The 12,019-nt window shown below is 42.0% G+C and overlaps 1 protein-coding gene across 2 annotated transcripts in view; it reads left to right on the forward strand.

Annotated features, from left to right (window-relative positions):
- Window positions 1-12,019, forward strand: part of DOCK11 (dedicator of cytokinesis 11) — a 265,037-nt gene that overhangs the window by 113,325 nt on the left and 139,693 nt on the right. For both annotated transcript variants that reach the window (XM_055120824.1, XM_055120825.1), the window contains exons 13-19: window positions 741-863; window positions 2,030-2,112; window positions 5,190-5,312; window positions 5,903-5,979; window positions 8,248-8,432; window positions 8,527-8,592; window positions 11,230-11,322. In XM_055120824.1, coding sequence (XP_054976799.1) covers window positions 741-863; window positions 2,030-2,112; window positions 5,190-5,312; window positions 5,903-5,979; window positions 8,248-8,432; window positions 8,527-8,592; window positions 11,230-11,322 — 750 coding nt within the window. The remainder of the gene's footprint in view (window positions 1-740; window positions 864-2,029; window positions 2,113-5,189; window positions 5,313-5,902; window positions 5,980-8,247; window positions 8,433-8,526; window positions 8,593-11,229; window positions 11,323-12,019) is intronic.

Consider the following 12,019-nt stretch of genomic DNA (forward strand, 5'->3'; position numbering starts at 1 on the left):
CATTCTACTTGGGAAAATGCACGCAATTTTAGCACATGTTAAGCCAAACAAACACTGTCTTAATTAGGTCTAAGAATGTGTATTACAGGGAACTGGAGAGATAGCACAGAGGGTAGGGCATGTTTGCCTTGCATGCGGCTGACCCAGGTTGGATTCCCAGCATCCCATATGGTACCCTGAGCAACGCCAGGAGTAATTCCTGAGTGCAAAGCCAGGAATAACCCCTGTGCATCGCCAGGTGTGACCCAAAAAGCTAAAAAAAAATGTGTATTACAGACATAGTCAAACACAGGAGTCTAAGCAGTAATGGTGACACCTACATGCCTTGGGGTGGGGGGGAAGGACTAACAACATATGTGAAGTTGGTGACAAATTATAAAATTCATTTTGAGGACCAGGGAGGTGTCTTAAGTGGCAGGCGGGCATGCATTCCATGTGGAAGGCCTGGGTTTGACCTGTAGCACTACAGAGTCCCCCGAGTAACGCCAAGAGTACCCCCCAGTTCCCTCCCCCCAATTTCATTTTGAAAAGCATATTAACTATTTTTAAAAATTTACAAAAGGGAACATTGTGTTTTTCCAGAGTCCTGGTTGTGATTCTTTGTTGAATATCAACATACTGAAGACAGTGCCATTAGGTCATGTAGCGTCTTGTGGAATTGGGCCAGGGGGATAGTTCAAAGGGCTGGAGCATGTGGTCCCCCAAACACTGCAAGTATCTAATGGAAGTATTTTCTCCAGGGAATTTTCTCAGTGACAAATCCACATCCTGAAATTTTCCTGGTTGCAAGAATTGAAAAGGTGTTGCAGGGAAACATCACACACTGCGCAGAACCCTACATCAAAAATTCAGACCCTGCAAAGGTATGCACAAAGTGTATTTATGAGCATTTCATCCTCATGTAGAATATGTCGTCTGCTTGTTTTCCATGGTGTTGTCACTGGCTCCTCTTGGAGATCAAGTACCCTGCTCAGTTCTCTCAGTATTCTGCACATTGTAAAATATTGTATACAATGATGGGTCTGCATGATAAAGCTTCTATTTGGCTTATTTAGTTTTGTTTTCATGGAAATCAGATTTCTGATCACTTATCAAAATAAGACTGAAACCATGGAGTGACATCTGTTTCTTGACACCTTATCCTTGATAATAGCCCCACTTTCTTTACTCCTTATCCTAAGTATAGTCCTTCAGCATCTTAGTTGTGAAACTCAAGATGGCTCCCACATGCTCTTCATACTTAGATTTACTCCTGTGATGAACTGAAAAATGAAAAGCTTTTCAGTCGTTCATGATACTAAGTGAATTTCATTTAGAGTGCTGAATTTTATTCTCAGATCTCACCCCTTCCTGCTTATATAAAATTGTATGCCTTTCTTGCATGAAATGCTGGCATATTAATACACGGTGGGGTGGTTTGTGTTGTTTAACATCTTTAAACGGAGACGTGACTAATTTGTGAAGTAGAGGAAAATCTCAGCAATTTAGATTGAAGCTTCTTCCATTCTCCCTGTAGGGATAAGCTTTCAACCAGATTTTCACAGCCTGAGACTTTGTAGGTTGTTAATCTCTTTTGTCTTCTCCCAGAGCCTCTACAAACAGCCACTCCTGCTTCCCCACTAAACTAATTGCCTTGACTCCTGGTCACCTAGCTCTTATCTGAGGGATTAAAAGGTCAGCTCTACCTAAAAGAAACTTTCTCCAAGAATGAGGAGTAGCTCATGTATGACGGAACATTTACTTGCAAATTGCTTAAGAATTTCCCAGTGGAGATCTTTGACACAAAATGTGGCTTACATCCATCTGTATTTTTTTTGTCCATCTCTATTTAATGAGAAAAAACAAAACCATAATACTTTGGTCTAGAAAAATGAATAGCTTATGTGCCTTGTGCATTATATTTTATATTTTTACGCTGTTTCCCCTAGATATTGATGCTTGATACCTATGAGGTGACGAAGTACTTTTCTAGGTGAGTCCCTGGTAGTTGGAACAGATTTTAGCCTCTCTCTCTTTTTTTTTACCGTAGACGGCCCAGAAGGTTCACAGGACAGCTAAGCAAGTGTGTAGCCGCCTTGGACAATACAGAATGCCCTTTGCTTGGGCTACCAGGTTTGTGCATGTAAAAATTTGTCTTTCTAATCACTTGCCTATGTGAGGTCCAGTGCTGTTGTCCTTGGTGGCAACATTCAGCAACTGTTTCTGACAGTCTGGGTGTTGTAACACTTCAGATGTGTATTCATCTGCACCTTCTATTTTAAAAATTGATCATAGACCATGCTTAACCATCATGGGTGCCTGAAACAGCAAAATTCTTTCTCTGCTGTCTGGAGGCTGGAAGACCAAGGTCAGGGTGCCAGCACGATGGGGTTCTGTTGAGAACTCTTTCAGGTCATAAGCAGCCAACGTCTTACGTTCTTACATGGTCTAAAAGAGGGTGGTCCAGCTCTCTGGCCTCTTTATAAAGGCTCCATCCTCATGAACTGACTGACCCCCAATGTCCCCACCTCCAGTGCTCACTTGAGCAGCACACATAGCCATGTCCCTGCCTCCAAATGCCATCACCACAGGTAATGCATTTGAAAATATGAAGTTTGGGGAGGGTTCACATTAAGTTCATGACAGGGATGTAAGTATTCTTTCTGTTAGAATTTCCTCTGTATCAGAGACCCATTGCGTCTCTTAACTTCAGAGAAATTTTCTTTGGCTTACATTACTGATCTAGCTGATGCCACTTAATTTTTTTTAACGAACTGATATTTGCTAAAGTGATGAATTCTTTTGGACAGAAAACCAGAAATAGTAGGGAAATATACACAGTGTGCCCACTACTTCAGAACTGGCTGGGTTCGTGCTTGGAAAGACAGTCATACATTTTGGTAATTAGAAGGTCAAGAACACAGTCGTTAAGTGTGAGTGGTGTGTAATGAGTAATCTGGTTTCCGGGTCACATGCTCAGCAAACTTCATGGGAAGTGTATTTGGAAGCACATCCACTTATACCACATTTCTTAAAGTAGGATGCATGATTTCCCCCAAATTTGCATATCCCAATTTGCATGTGAAAACTTAACACAGTTTTCTTGTAGAGCATCCATTTGAAGCACAGGTTCGATGACTTGCTGGTGGCATAGCTTGTACAGCTCACTGGAAATTCAGGAGAGAGGGCACTGTGTTCTAGATAATTTAATCAGTGGGTGGTGGGGTTAGGTAGGAGATTCTAATTTAATGAACTCTTTTATTTATAATCATTGCCTTTGTGGGGGAAAGTTCCAGAATACCTGGTATGCTGATAAATGGAAAGGCTTATTGTCCTTGCTCAGGGCACTGATAAAAAATGATCACCAAGGGTAGGTGACTGGGCAAAGGGGAGTGAAGGTTGGTCTACATAAACAATAGAGAAAGTAAAATGAGGCTTGCAAGTAAGTATAAATACTCTGTGTGGATGCTCCAGCCAAAAAAAAAATCTGCTGCTGTTATTTATTCTCTACAGTTACATAGTACTAGTGATTCAGTGCAAGTCAGTGTAGTCTAAGTGCTAACATGTACCATCTTAAAAGGTGGGTACTGCGATTCCATCTTGGAGACAGGAGATTGATACATGGGAGTAAAAACAAAGGCCTGAGCTGGAATGATAGTACAGCACGTAGACCATTTGCCTTATATGTGGCCGACTCAGTCTCGGTCCCTAGCATCCCATATGGTCCCTTCAGCTCTGTCAGAAGTCATTCCTGAGTGCAGAACCGGGAGTTAACCCCTGAGCATTGCTGGGTGTGACTCAGAAATAAAAAAATAAAGGGCCTTGCTAAAAGTCACACAGCATGGAATAGAGCAGGGGGCAGAAGGAACTCCTGGCGCCTGGCTACAGAGTGTAATCTCAACCAGTGTTTCTCAAGGGGCCATATGGACCCTTGTAGGCCCCCAGAATATTCTAGTGGGACCATGGGGGAAAATCGAATGAGCCATGGCATTGAGACTAGGGGGTCAAAGGGTAGGACAGGGGAGCTATAGGAAGAAAACAGGTGGGGAGGGGACCATGGTCAGCAGGAGGTTGAGAAACACTGTTTAGACCTCTGTGGCAGAACACCTCCCCTTTCAAGGCGTGACATAACGGCTTGATCCTTGACCCTGTTTGCCAGTAGAATAATGCATTTTCCAAGTTTCGTGTTAGAAGCTTTGATATCCAGTTCTGAGGGGGAATTACGCTTTTGTTTTTCTTTCTGAATTATGGTGATTGTCTGCAGTGGCAGGAACTTGCTCTTGAAGGCTTGGTTGGGATATTGAAAAGATGTGTGACAAAACCCTATTCTGAAAATAAGGGAGGTATGCATAGAAGTAAACCTTGTCCATAAAGACATCTTCAGAGACACTGTTGGACGGAAGTAGGGTTCGGACTAGGGCCACCTTTGGCGAGGAGGGTATTGTACATCTCATTTTTAGCAGTAAACTGGCTGCTTAAAATGCGAGACATATCGGGAGGGGAATAGTACAAATTCCTCTTGGAGACTACACATATATTGATCTTAAAGAGCTCATTTAATTTTATTGACTTGATTGAGATGGATTGTACTTTTGACTAAAGTGCATCCATTGTTTTTAGGAACAATTTGCTACATTTTTATACATGTCTAAGTCATGCAATTTCAGGACCAATGTAGAGAACATATCCATGACTCCAGAAGATTTCCTGCTGCCCTTACCCATTCAGCCATTCCACCCAGACAGTTATTGATTTGTTATTATCACCGAAATAACTTCGATCTGTTCTGGAATGTCTTATAACTTACATCTTGCTATATGTACTCTTGCATGTTGTATCTTATGTTCACTCTGTATTTGGAATGCAGCTATGTTGTTTTATATATCCGTTGCTCATTTTGAGTCGCATTTCATTGTAGAAATGGATAAACTTGTTTATCCATTCACTTCTTGAAGACTCTCTGGGTTGTTTCCAGCTTAGCCCTGTAACTAATACATCTGTTATGAATGTTCATGTACCACATGGAAATAGGCATAGGAGTGTAATTGTGGGGTCATGGAGGATGTATATGTGTAATTTCATGAGAAACTGCCAAACTCATTTCTAGAATATTTTTACCACATTATACTTCCATCAATACTAACAGTATCTTAGTTCATCAAATTTTAGTAAATCATAAACCCTCCTGTTAACTGTTTTAACTGTTTTAGACCCATTTTCAAAGATGTCCAAGGCTCTCTGGATCTGGATGGGAGATTTTCTCCTTTGTATAAACAAGACAGCAGTAAGCTTTCAAATGAAGACATTCTCAAGTTGCTCTCAGAATACAAGAAGTAAGTGTATAGAGTTGTGCAGTCAATAATAATGTTATAACTTAAAATAACATAAAACATAAAGAATATGGTATTATATCAACATAATGGATTGAGTAGAATATTTTAAATAATTAAGTCAGGTGGGAGGAACTGAATGCTTAAAATTTATGTTTGGCGTGGGCAAGAGATAGTACAGTGGGTAAGGTTCTTCTTGCCTTACATATGGCCAACTGGCATTCTATTCCCAGCACCACGTATGATCCACCAAGCCCTGCCAGGAGTATGTTATGAGCACCACAGGTTTGTATGAGATCAATACAAGAATAAAAGTTTTGTTTTTAAATGTATGTTTGGAAAAAGGGTGAGAGTATGTCCAGCAATTATTATTATTACTTTTTTTTTGCTTTTTGGGTCACACCTGGCGATGCACAGGGGTTACTCCTGGCTCTTTACTCAGGAGTTAGCCCCTGGCGGTGCTCAGGGGACCATATGGGATGCTGGGATTCGAACCCGGGTCGACCGCGTGCAAGGCAAATGCCCTACCCGCTGTGCTATCGCTCCAGCCCAGCAATTATTATTTTTAAGTAAAAAAAATTTTAACCCTCTAGGCCAGAGAAGACCAAATTGCAGATTATTCCTGGACAGCTCAACATCACAGTAGAATGCGTCCCTGTGGACTTATCAAGTAAGTACTCACATGTTGCAGATAAACCTTTGGGACTGTGTTTGAATCTCAAGTTTTTATCATATCAGTGTTTTCCTTCAGGCTTACATGGTGTATTAGTTCCCTAGGGCTGCTGTATAGAAGCATTACAGACAAGGTAGCTTAAGTCCACATAATGGTGTTCTCCTGTGCTACTTTAAGCTAAATACTAGAGTAAGGTGTGAGCTGGGCTGTAGCCCCCTCTGGATGCTCTAAGGGAGAATTGTTCCTTGCTTCTCAGTAGCACTGGTAGCTCCCAACTACCCTTGACCACCTTTGGCTTATTGACTTGTTTCTCCCGATGATATTCTATGGCCCTTTTCCTTTGTGTCCCCAAACAACCTTCTACAAATCCCAGTAATTGGAATTCAAGCCCATCCTAACCTTACATCTCCAAATACATTATTTTCAAGTGAGACCACTTAATGAGGTTCCAGTATGCATGAACTTGAATTTAAGAGAATATTGTTCAACTCAGTACTCAAGGTTAATAGTTACAAGTGAAGCAAATGAAGTTGCTTTTATCAGACATTTTTTCATGATAACCTCTGACCTGGTAAATGTGCCCTTATTGGGATTCTGTTATGTTTTGCTTTGAATAAGTTTTATCAACTAAGGGATCAAAAGGATAACTTCTTGTGGAAGGACGGAAATATAAGAGTCCAGGAGAAATATGAGCATAAGATACAAAAAGAGAAGTTGCAGGAAATAAAATGTAGTGGCTCTAGACATTTGAAAAGTGGCCTTTCTATAACAATGCCACAGAGACAGATGAGAACAAGCTGCCTGTGCTCATCTGTCAAATGTGCAAAGAATATTTAAAGTGAAACTATATTGCAGAATAGGTTCTGGCATGGGATCTTCATCCACCATGAGTGGAATTCAATTTGGAGTAGGTATCCAGAGAGCCATAGCTAAATCATTCAAAGTCTGATATTCTGGGGCCTTGGGTGGTGGGGAAGAGGGTTGGGACCATTCCTGGCTCTGCTCAGGGCTCTGGATGTGCTTAGGGATCACTCCTGGTGATACTTAGGGAACTGTATGTGGTGTCAGAAATCAAACCAGGGTTAGCCTCATGCAAGGCTAGCACCTGTCCCACTGTTCTGCCTCTCCTGCCTTGTGTTTTATAATTTTCAGCATCTAAGAGTGCAATGGGTCTTTGTTTCCTGAAGGAAAGTTTGTAGTAGATGGCATTCATGTTTGAAGTCGTTCTTTGTGGTGTTGTGTCTATTAAGGGCATATGGAAAATAAAGTGACACTCAATGATAGTACAGCAACACCATGAAACTTAATGCCACTATGACCTATAATTATATAGAGAGCATTCATCAGACAAAATACCTTCACCATGAAATATAGTTCTGCATATATGATAGGATTTTGTATAATATAAAATGTGCACAGAAAGAAGACAAGAAGAAAATATGCCCAAACTTTTAAAGTAGTTATCTCTGGGTAGTAAGTGATCACTTATTTCAGAGCATCTTGACTGTATACTTCAGGACTTTCTATTGTTACCATTGCCGAAATTAGCAGAGAAAACTAGCAAAATATGCCTTATTCTCAGATTCGACTTTCTCTGGGCCATCTTTCACTGTCATTTTCACTATGCAGCAGGGACAGGTTGTCTGAGAGAGCCCTTTAACTCTGTGAATAACCTTTTCTGCAGAGACTACTTCAACATTAGCCTGCTGTACTTTTCAGAGGCCTTGACATTTTCACATTTGGGAGTATCGAATTTATTATTGGTAGCACATCTTAAGATCTGTAGTTTCAAAGGCTGCCATTATTTCTTGGGTGAAAATGTGCACCTGTTCCAAGTTAACCTTTTGAAATTGACTAGCCATGAGCTAATTGACATCATACATTTACTGTTATATCCCTGATACCAATAAAAATATGCAGGGAAAGCTAAATTGCACCCACAGGAGAAGAATGTAATGGATTTCTTCACAAAGCTTAAATTTGTCAAAATTATGATGTGTTATATTTGGCAAATCACCTCCAATTGAGAACGAAAGAATAATTTACATCTGGTTTGAAGGGTTCTACTAAAATCAACATTAAGCTCTTGCATCTTGTCCTTTTTGGCTCTAAAAGTGGTTGTATGACTTTTTGTCAACAAACAAGAATTCTTTTTGTAAAAAAAATCACTCCTTGGGAACATAAGTGATGTGTATTTTTATAAACATAGGATTGTGTTAATGACTCTTAAATTATATTATTTTTGCCTATTTTTTTTCTCTGTAGACTGTATTACTTCTTCCTACGTGCCCCTGAAACCTTTTGAAAAGAACTGTCAAAATATTACTGTGGAAGTTGAAGAGTTTGTTCCAGAAATGATAAAATATTGTTATCCATTTACTGTTTACAAAAACCATCTGTATATATACCCCTTGCAATTAAAATATGATAGCCAGAAAACATTTGCCAAGGTAAATAGTGTAAACTATATTTTGGTGGGGGGGGTCTAAAGTGTTATTTTCTAATCTCACTTTGTGACTCATTTTGAATGATTAATGATTTTAGGCGCGGAACATTGCAATATGTGTGGAATTCCGGGACTCCGATGACAGTGAGGCCAGTGCGCTAAAGGTTTGTTTGTGCTGCTGATTACCATGTGTTTTTAGAGATGGAAATTTTGGTACCTGGTATCTAAATAAACTTATTATGTTCCAATATCAAAAAGAAAATGCACGAAAGTGCCAAAAGCCATATTGTCCTTTCTACTTTTACACATTTAATCACATTAGAGTTAAATAATGCTAATTAACAAAATGGATAGGAGCACAGAGCTTTGAAATGTTTGTGGGAGGGGCGTGGGGGGAGAGGTAACGCAGGGTACTTCCTTGCCTTGCATGTGGCTGACTTGGATTTGCTCCCTGCAACCACATAGGGTCCTTTGAGCATTGTTAGGAATAAGTCCTGAACACAGCTGAGTGAGACCCCCCACAAAATCTATATAAATAAAAGTTTGATAGTAGTGGGGCAATACTAGCTAAGGGCCTGGAGCATGTGCCTTGCATGTGTGAAGCCCTGATTTCAGTTTTCCAAGCATTATCTGCTTCCTTCTAAGTACCACCAGCTAGAGCCTTGCGGCCCTTGAGCACCCACTGGAATGACCTCTGTGAAAAGATAAATATATCAAAATGGGTGAGCATTATATATTTATTTGGATTTGGGGGACACATGCAATGAAACTCTGGGGCTACTCCTGCCCATTTTTGTTCAGCAGCGAACCCTGGAAGTGCTCAAGGGAACCATATGAGGTGCCAGGGATGGAACTGGGGTCAGCTGCAAGCAGGACAAGCACTTGAACCTACCCCTGTAATTATCTTTCTGGCCCCCAATAGCTGAGCTCTATATAGTAAATATTTTGCCTTGCCTCCACTTTGATTTTTCTGGGCACTCAACACCAGTCTCCAAGCCATTTTCTCTCATGACATGACTGTTTCTCAAGGGGATCACCTTGGACCATAACCGCTCCTTCCCCCTTGCAGCCTGAGCACATTGTGTGCCATCTGTTTTAATCTCAGGTGCTTCGCTGAGGGCCCAATCGGAGAGTCAAGACTTGGCTAAAGGAGCTCTGAACAGTGGGCTTTCAGAATTTCTCTGAGCCAGCCATCCTTCTGTACTAGTTTCTGCTCACTGCCTCTCTGGTTTTTCCTTTTTTGGCTCCTGAGCCCGTTAATCTGAGGACCTGAAAGGGAAGTCAGAACAGCTCAGCACCAAGTGACTGGTCTTCCCCTCCAAACACCTAGGGGAATGCCCTGCCCTCTTCAGCTAATTATTGAAGGTTTTGTAGTCGAATGCCTTGGAGACAAGTCTTTTTTCCCTACAGAGAAAAAGGAGTGTTTGATTTATTTCTTTGAAAAATATCACGGGTGTCCTAATATGGACTGCATTGAATCTATACAATGCTTTGGGGAGAGTATTGCCATTTTGATGATATTAATCCTCCCAATTCATGAGCAGGGGATATATTTCCATTTCTCTTTGTCCTATTTTATTTCTAAGCAACAGTACTGTAAATCACAGTGCAGAATTACACACACACACACACACACACACACCTAAAGGACCTCTTGTAGAAGCAGACTGGTGATGGGAGGCAAATGTGGTGTGAGTGGGGGGGACATTGGTGGTGGGAAGAGGACACTGGTGAAGGGATTGGTGTTGAACATTATATGCCTGAAACCCAATATGAATAATTTTATAATTCCAGGGTGACTAAATTTTAAAAAAACAGAAAACAATGGATTAGCTTGCTCAAATGAGGTCTGTTATGGATGGTTCTCCCCTTAGTGGACATGAGAATAGAATAACCTTTCCTTTCCCTCCTCGCCACTCCCTTTGTATACTTAAAAATTCTTCGGTTACCCCTCACCAGCTCCTGCAAATTGCCTTCATAACCATGTTTAAGGAGAGTTGGCTGTGTCTTCTCACACAGGGAATCTCAGTTTCATGGCTGAACTTCCCTGGAGGCTGGCTTGGAAATAACAGTGAGATGCTCAACTTGGCATATTGCGTCCATAATTCATCCCTGAGTTATACTTGTGCTAGTGGAAGTGAAAAACTCACCTGAGCAATGAAATCGGCTTTTTCCAAGGAACCAGCTTCCTATATTTCTTTCTGCTGTCCCAGAAAGCCACTGACTTGGAAAATGGACCTTATACAGTGAGACGAGCAGTCAGCTTATCTGAAGCTAACTGCCCATTTAAATTCGAATTCCTTTAGGCTAGGAATGCATTTGCTGTTTATTTATCTTTTGAACCCTTCTTGTCCACGGCCCAAACAGAGCTTCCAGCAGAGGCTACTGACGGACCAAGGAGGCGCCTCTCTTAGGAATGATTCCATGGGTTTGGCTTCTTGCTGCCACCGGCTTGGGAATTGGATTTCTTTGATGGCAGGAAATTCAAAAGCATCTGTGCAGCCAAGTTAGACCCTGGTGGGGCTGGTGTCTGGAGTGGCTAGAAATGTTTGCGAAGTGACAGGCTGCTGGTGAGAGCCGAGTGAGCTTAGCCAGGCCTCTGCTCGCAGATGCCTCTAGCTGTATGGGATTCTGTGGCATCATGTACAGAGACCTTCAGCAGGGGCCTGCACTGTGACTCAGTGGGAACACAGTTGACCTTGCATGTGTGAGGCCCCCTCTTTCATCCCTGGCACTATGGGGAGTGAAAAATGACTTACAACAAGAGCATGACTCTGTTTCCCTTTCTTTTTTTCTTGCAGTGCATTTATGGGAAACCTGCAGGGCCCGTGTTCACCACAAACGCTTACGCTGTTGTCTCGCACCACAATCAGAATCCAGAGTTTTATGATGAGGTAAGAGCCTGTTCTGTTTAGCACACGCAGTGGTTTCTGTTCAGTATCTCCTGTTGTGTCATTTTCAACGTTTTATCCGCACGCTCAATCCCTGAGTGTTTGGTTTCATGAAAACACAGAATGTCACCTTCCTCCCAAGGGCCACTGCCTGCTTGGTGCCCCTTGATGACCATGTAAAGGGGCCGTGGTGTGCGATAACCACAGAGGGAACAAACGCCCAGACTAGAGCTAGTGCCTTGGCTTTCCTCACAACTGGCTCTGTGACCTTGAGCGAGTCACTTTCCCTCGCAGAGTCTCCGTTTCCTCAACTTCAAACACCAGAATCCAGGGGAGATTTTCAGACCTTCTAGCTTTTTCCTCCTTCGGGTCCACATGGGAGAGCACGGTCAATAACAAAGGAAGTGAATTGCTTTGAGGAACATGGAAGTGCTCCCGGGGCCCCAGCGCCACAGCCTTGCTGCCGAGAGAGGACAGTTTCTGCTCCATCCTCAGGCTGCCTTTCTCACCCAAGTCTGTATCTCGCCTATTTGCCTCTGTCTCTCTGCATCTACATCCTCCCCAGCGTGGCTCTCTGCCTCTGTAATAGTCTCTTGTAGGAGCCAGAGCAATAGTACAGGGGCAGGGCATTTTCTTTGCACTCAGCCGACCTGGGTTCAATCTCCGGCATCCCATATGGTCCTCCAAGCACCACCAGTAG

This window comes from Sorex araneus, chromosome X (assembly GCF_027595985.1).
Source record: "Sorex araneus isolate mSorAra2 chromosome X, mSorAra2.pri, whole genome shotgun sequence".
NCBI lineage: Eukaryota > Metazoa > Chordata > Mammalia > Eulipotyphla > Soricidae > Sorex > Sorex araneus.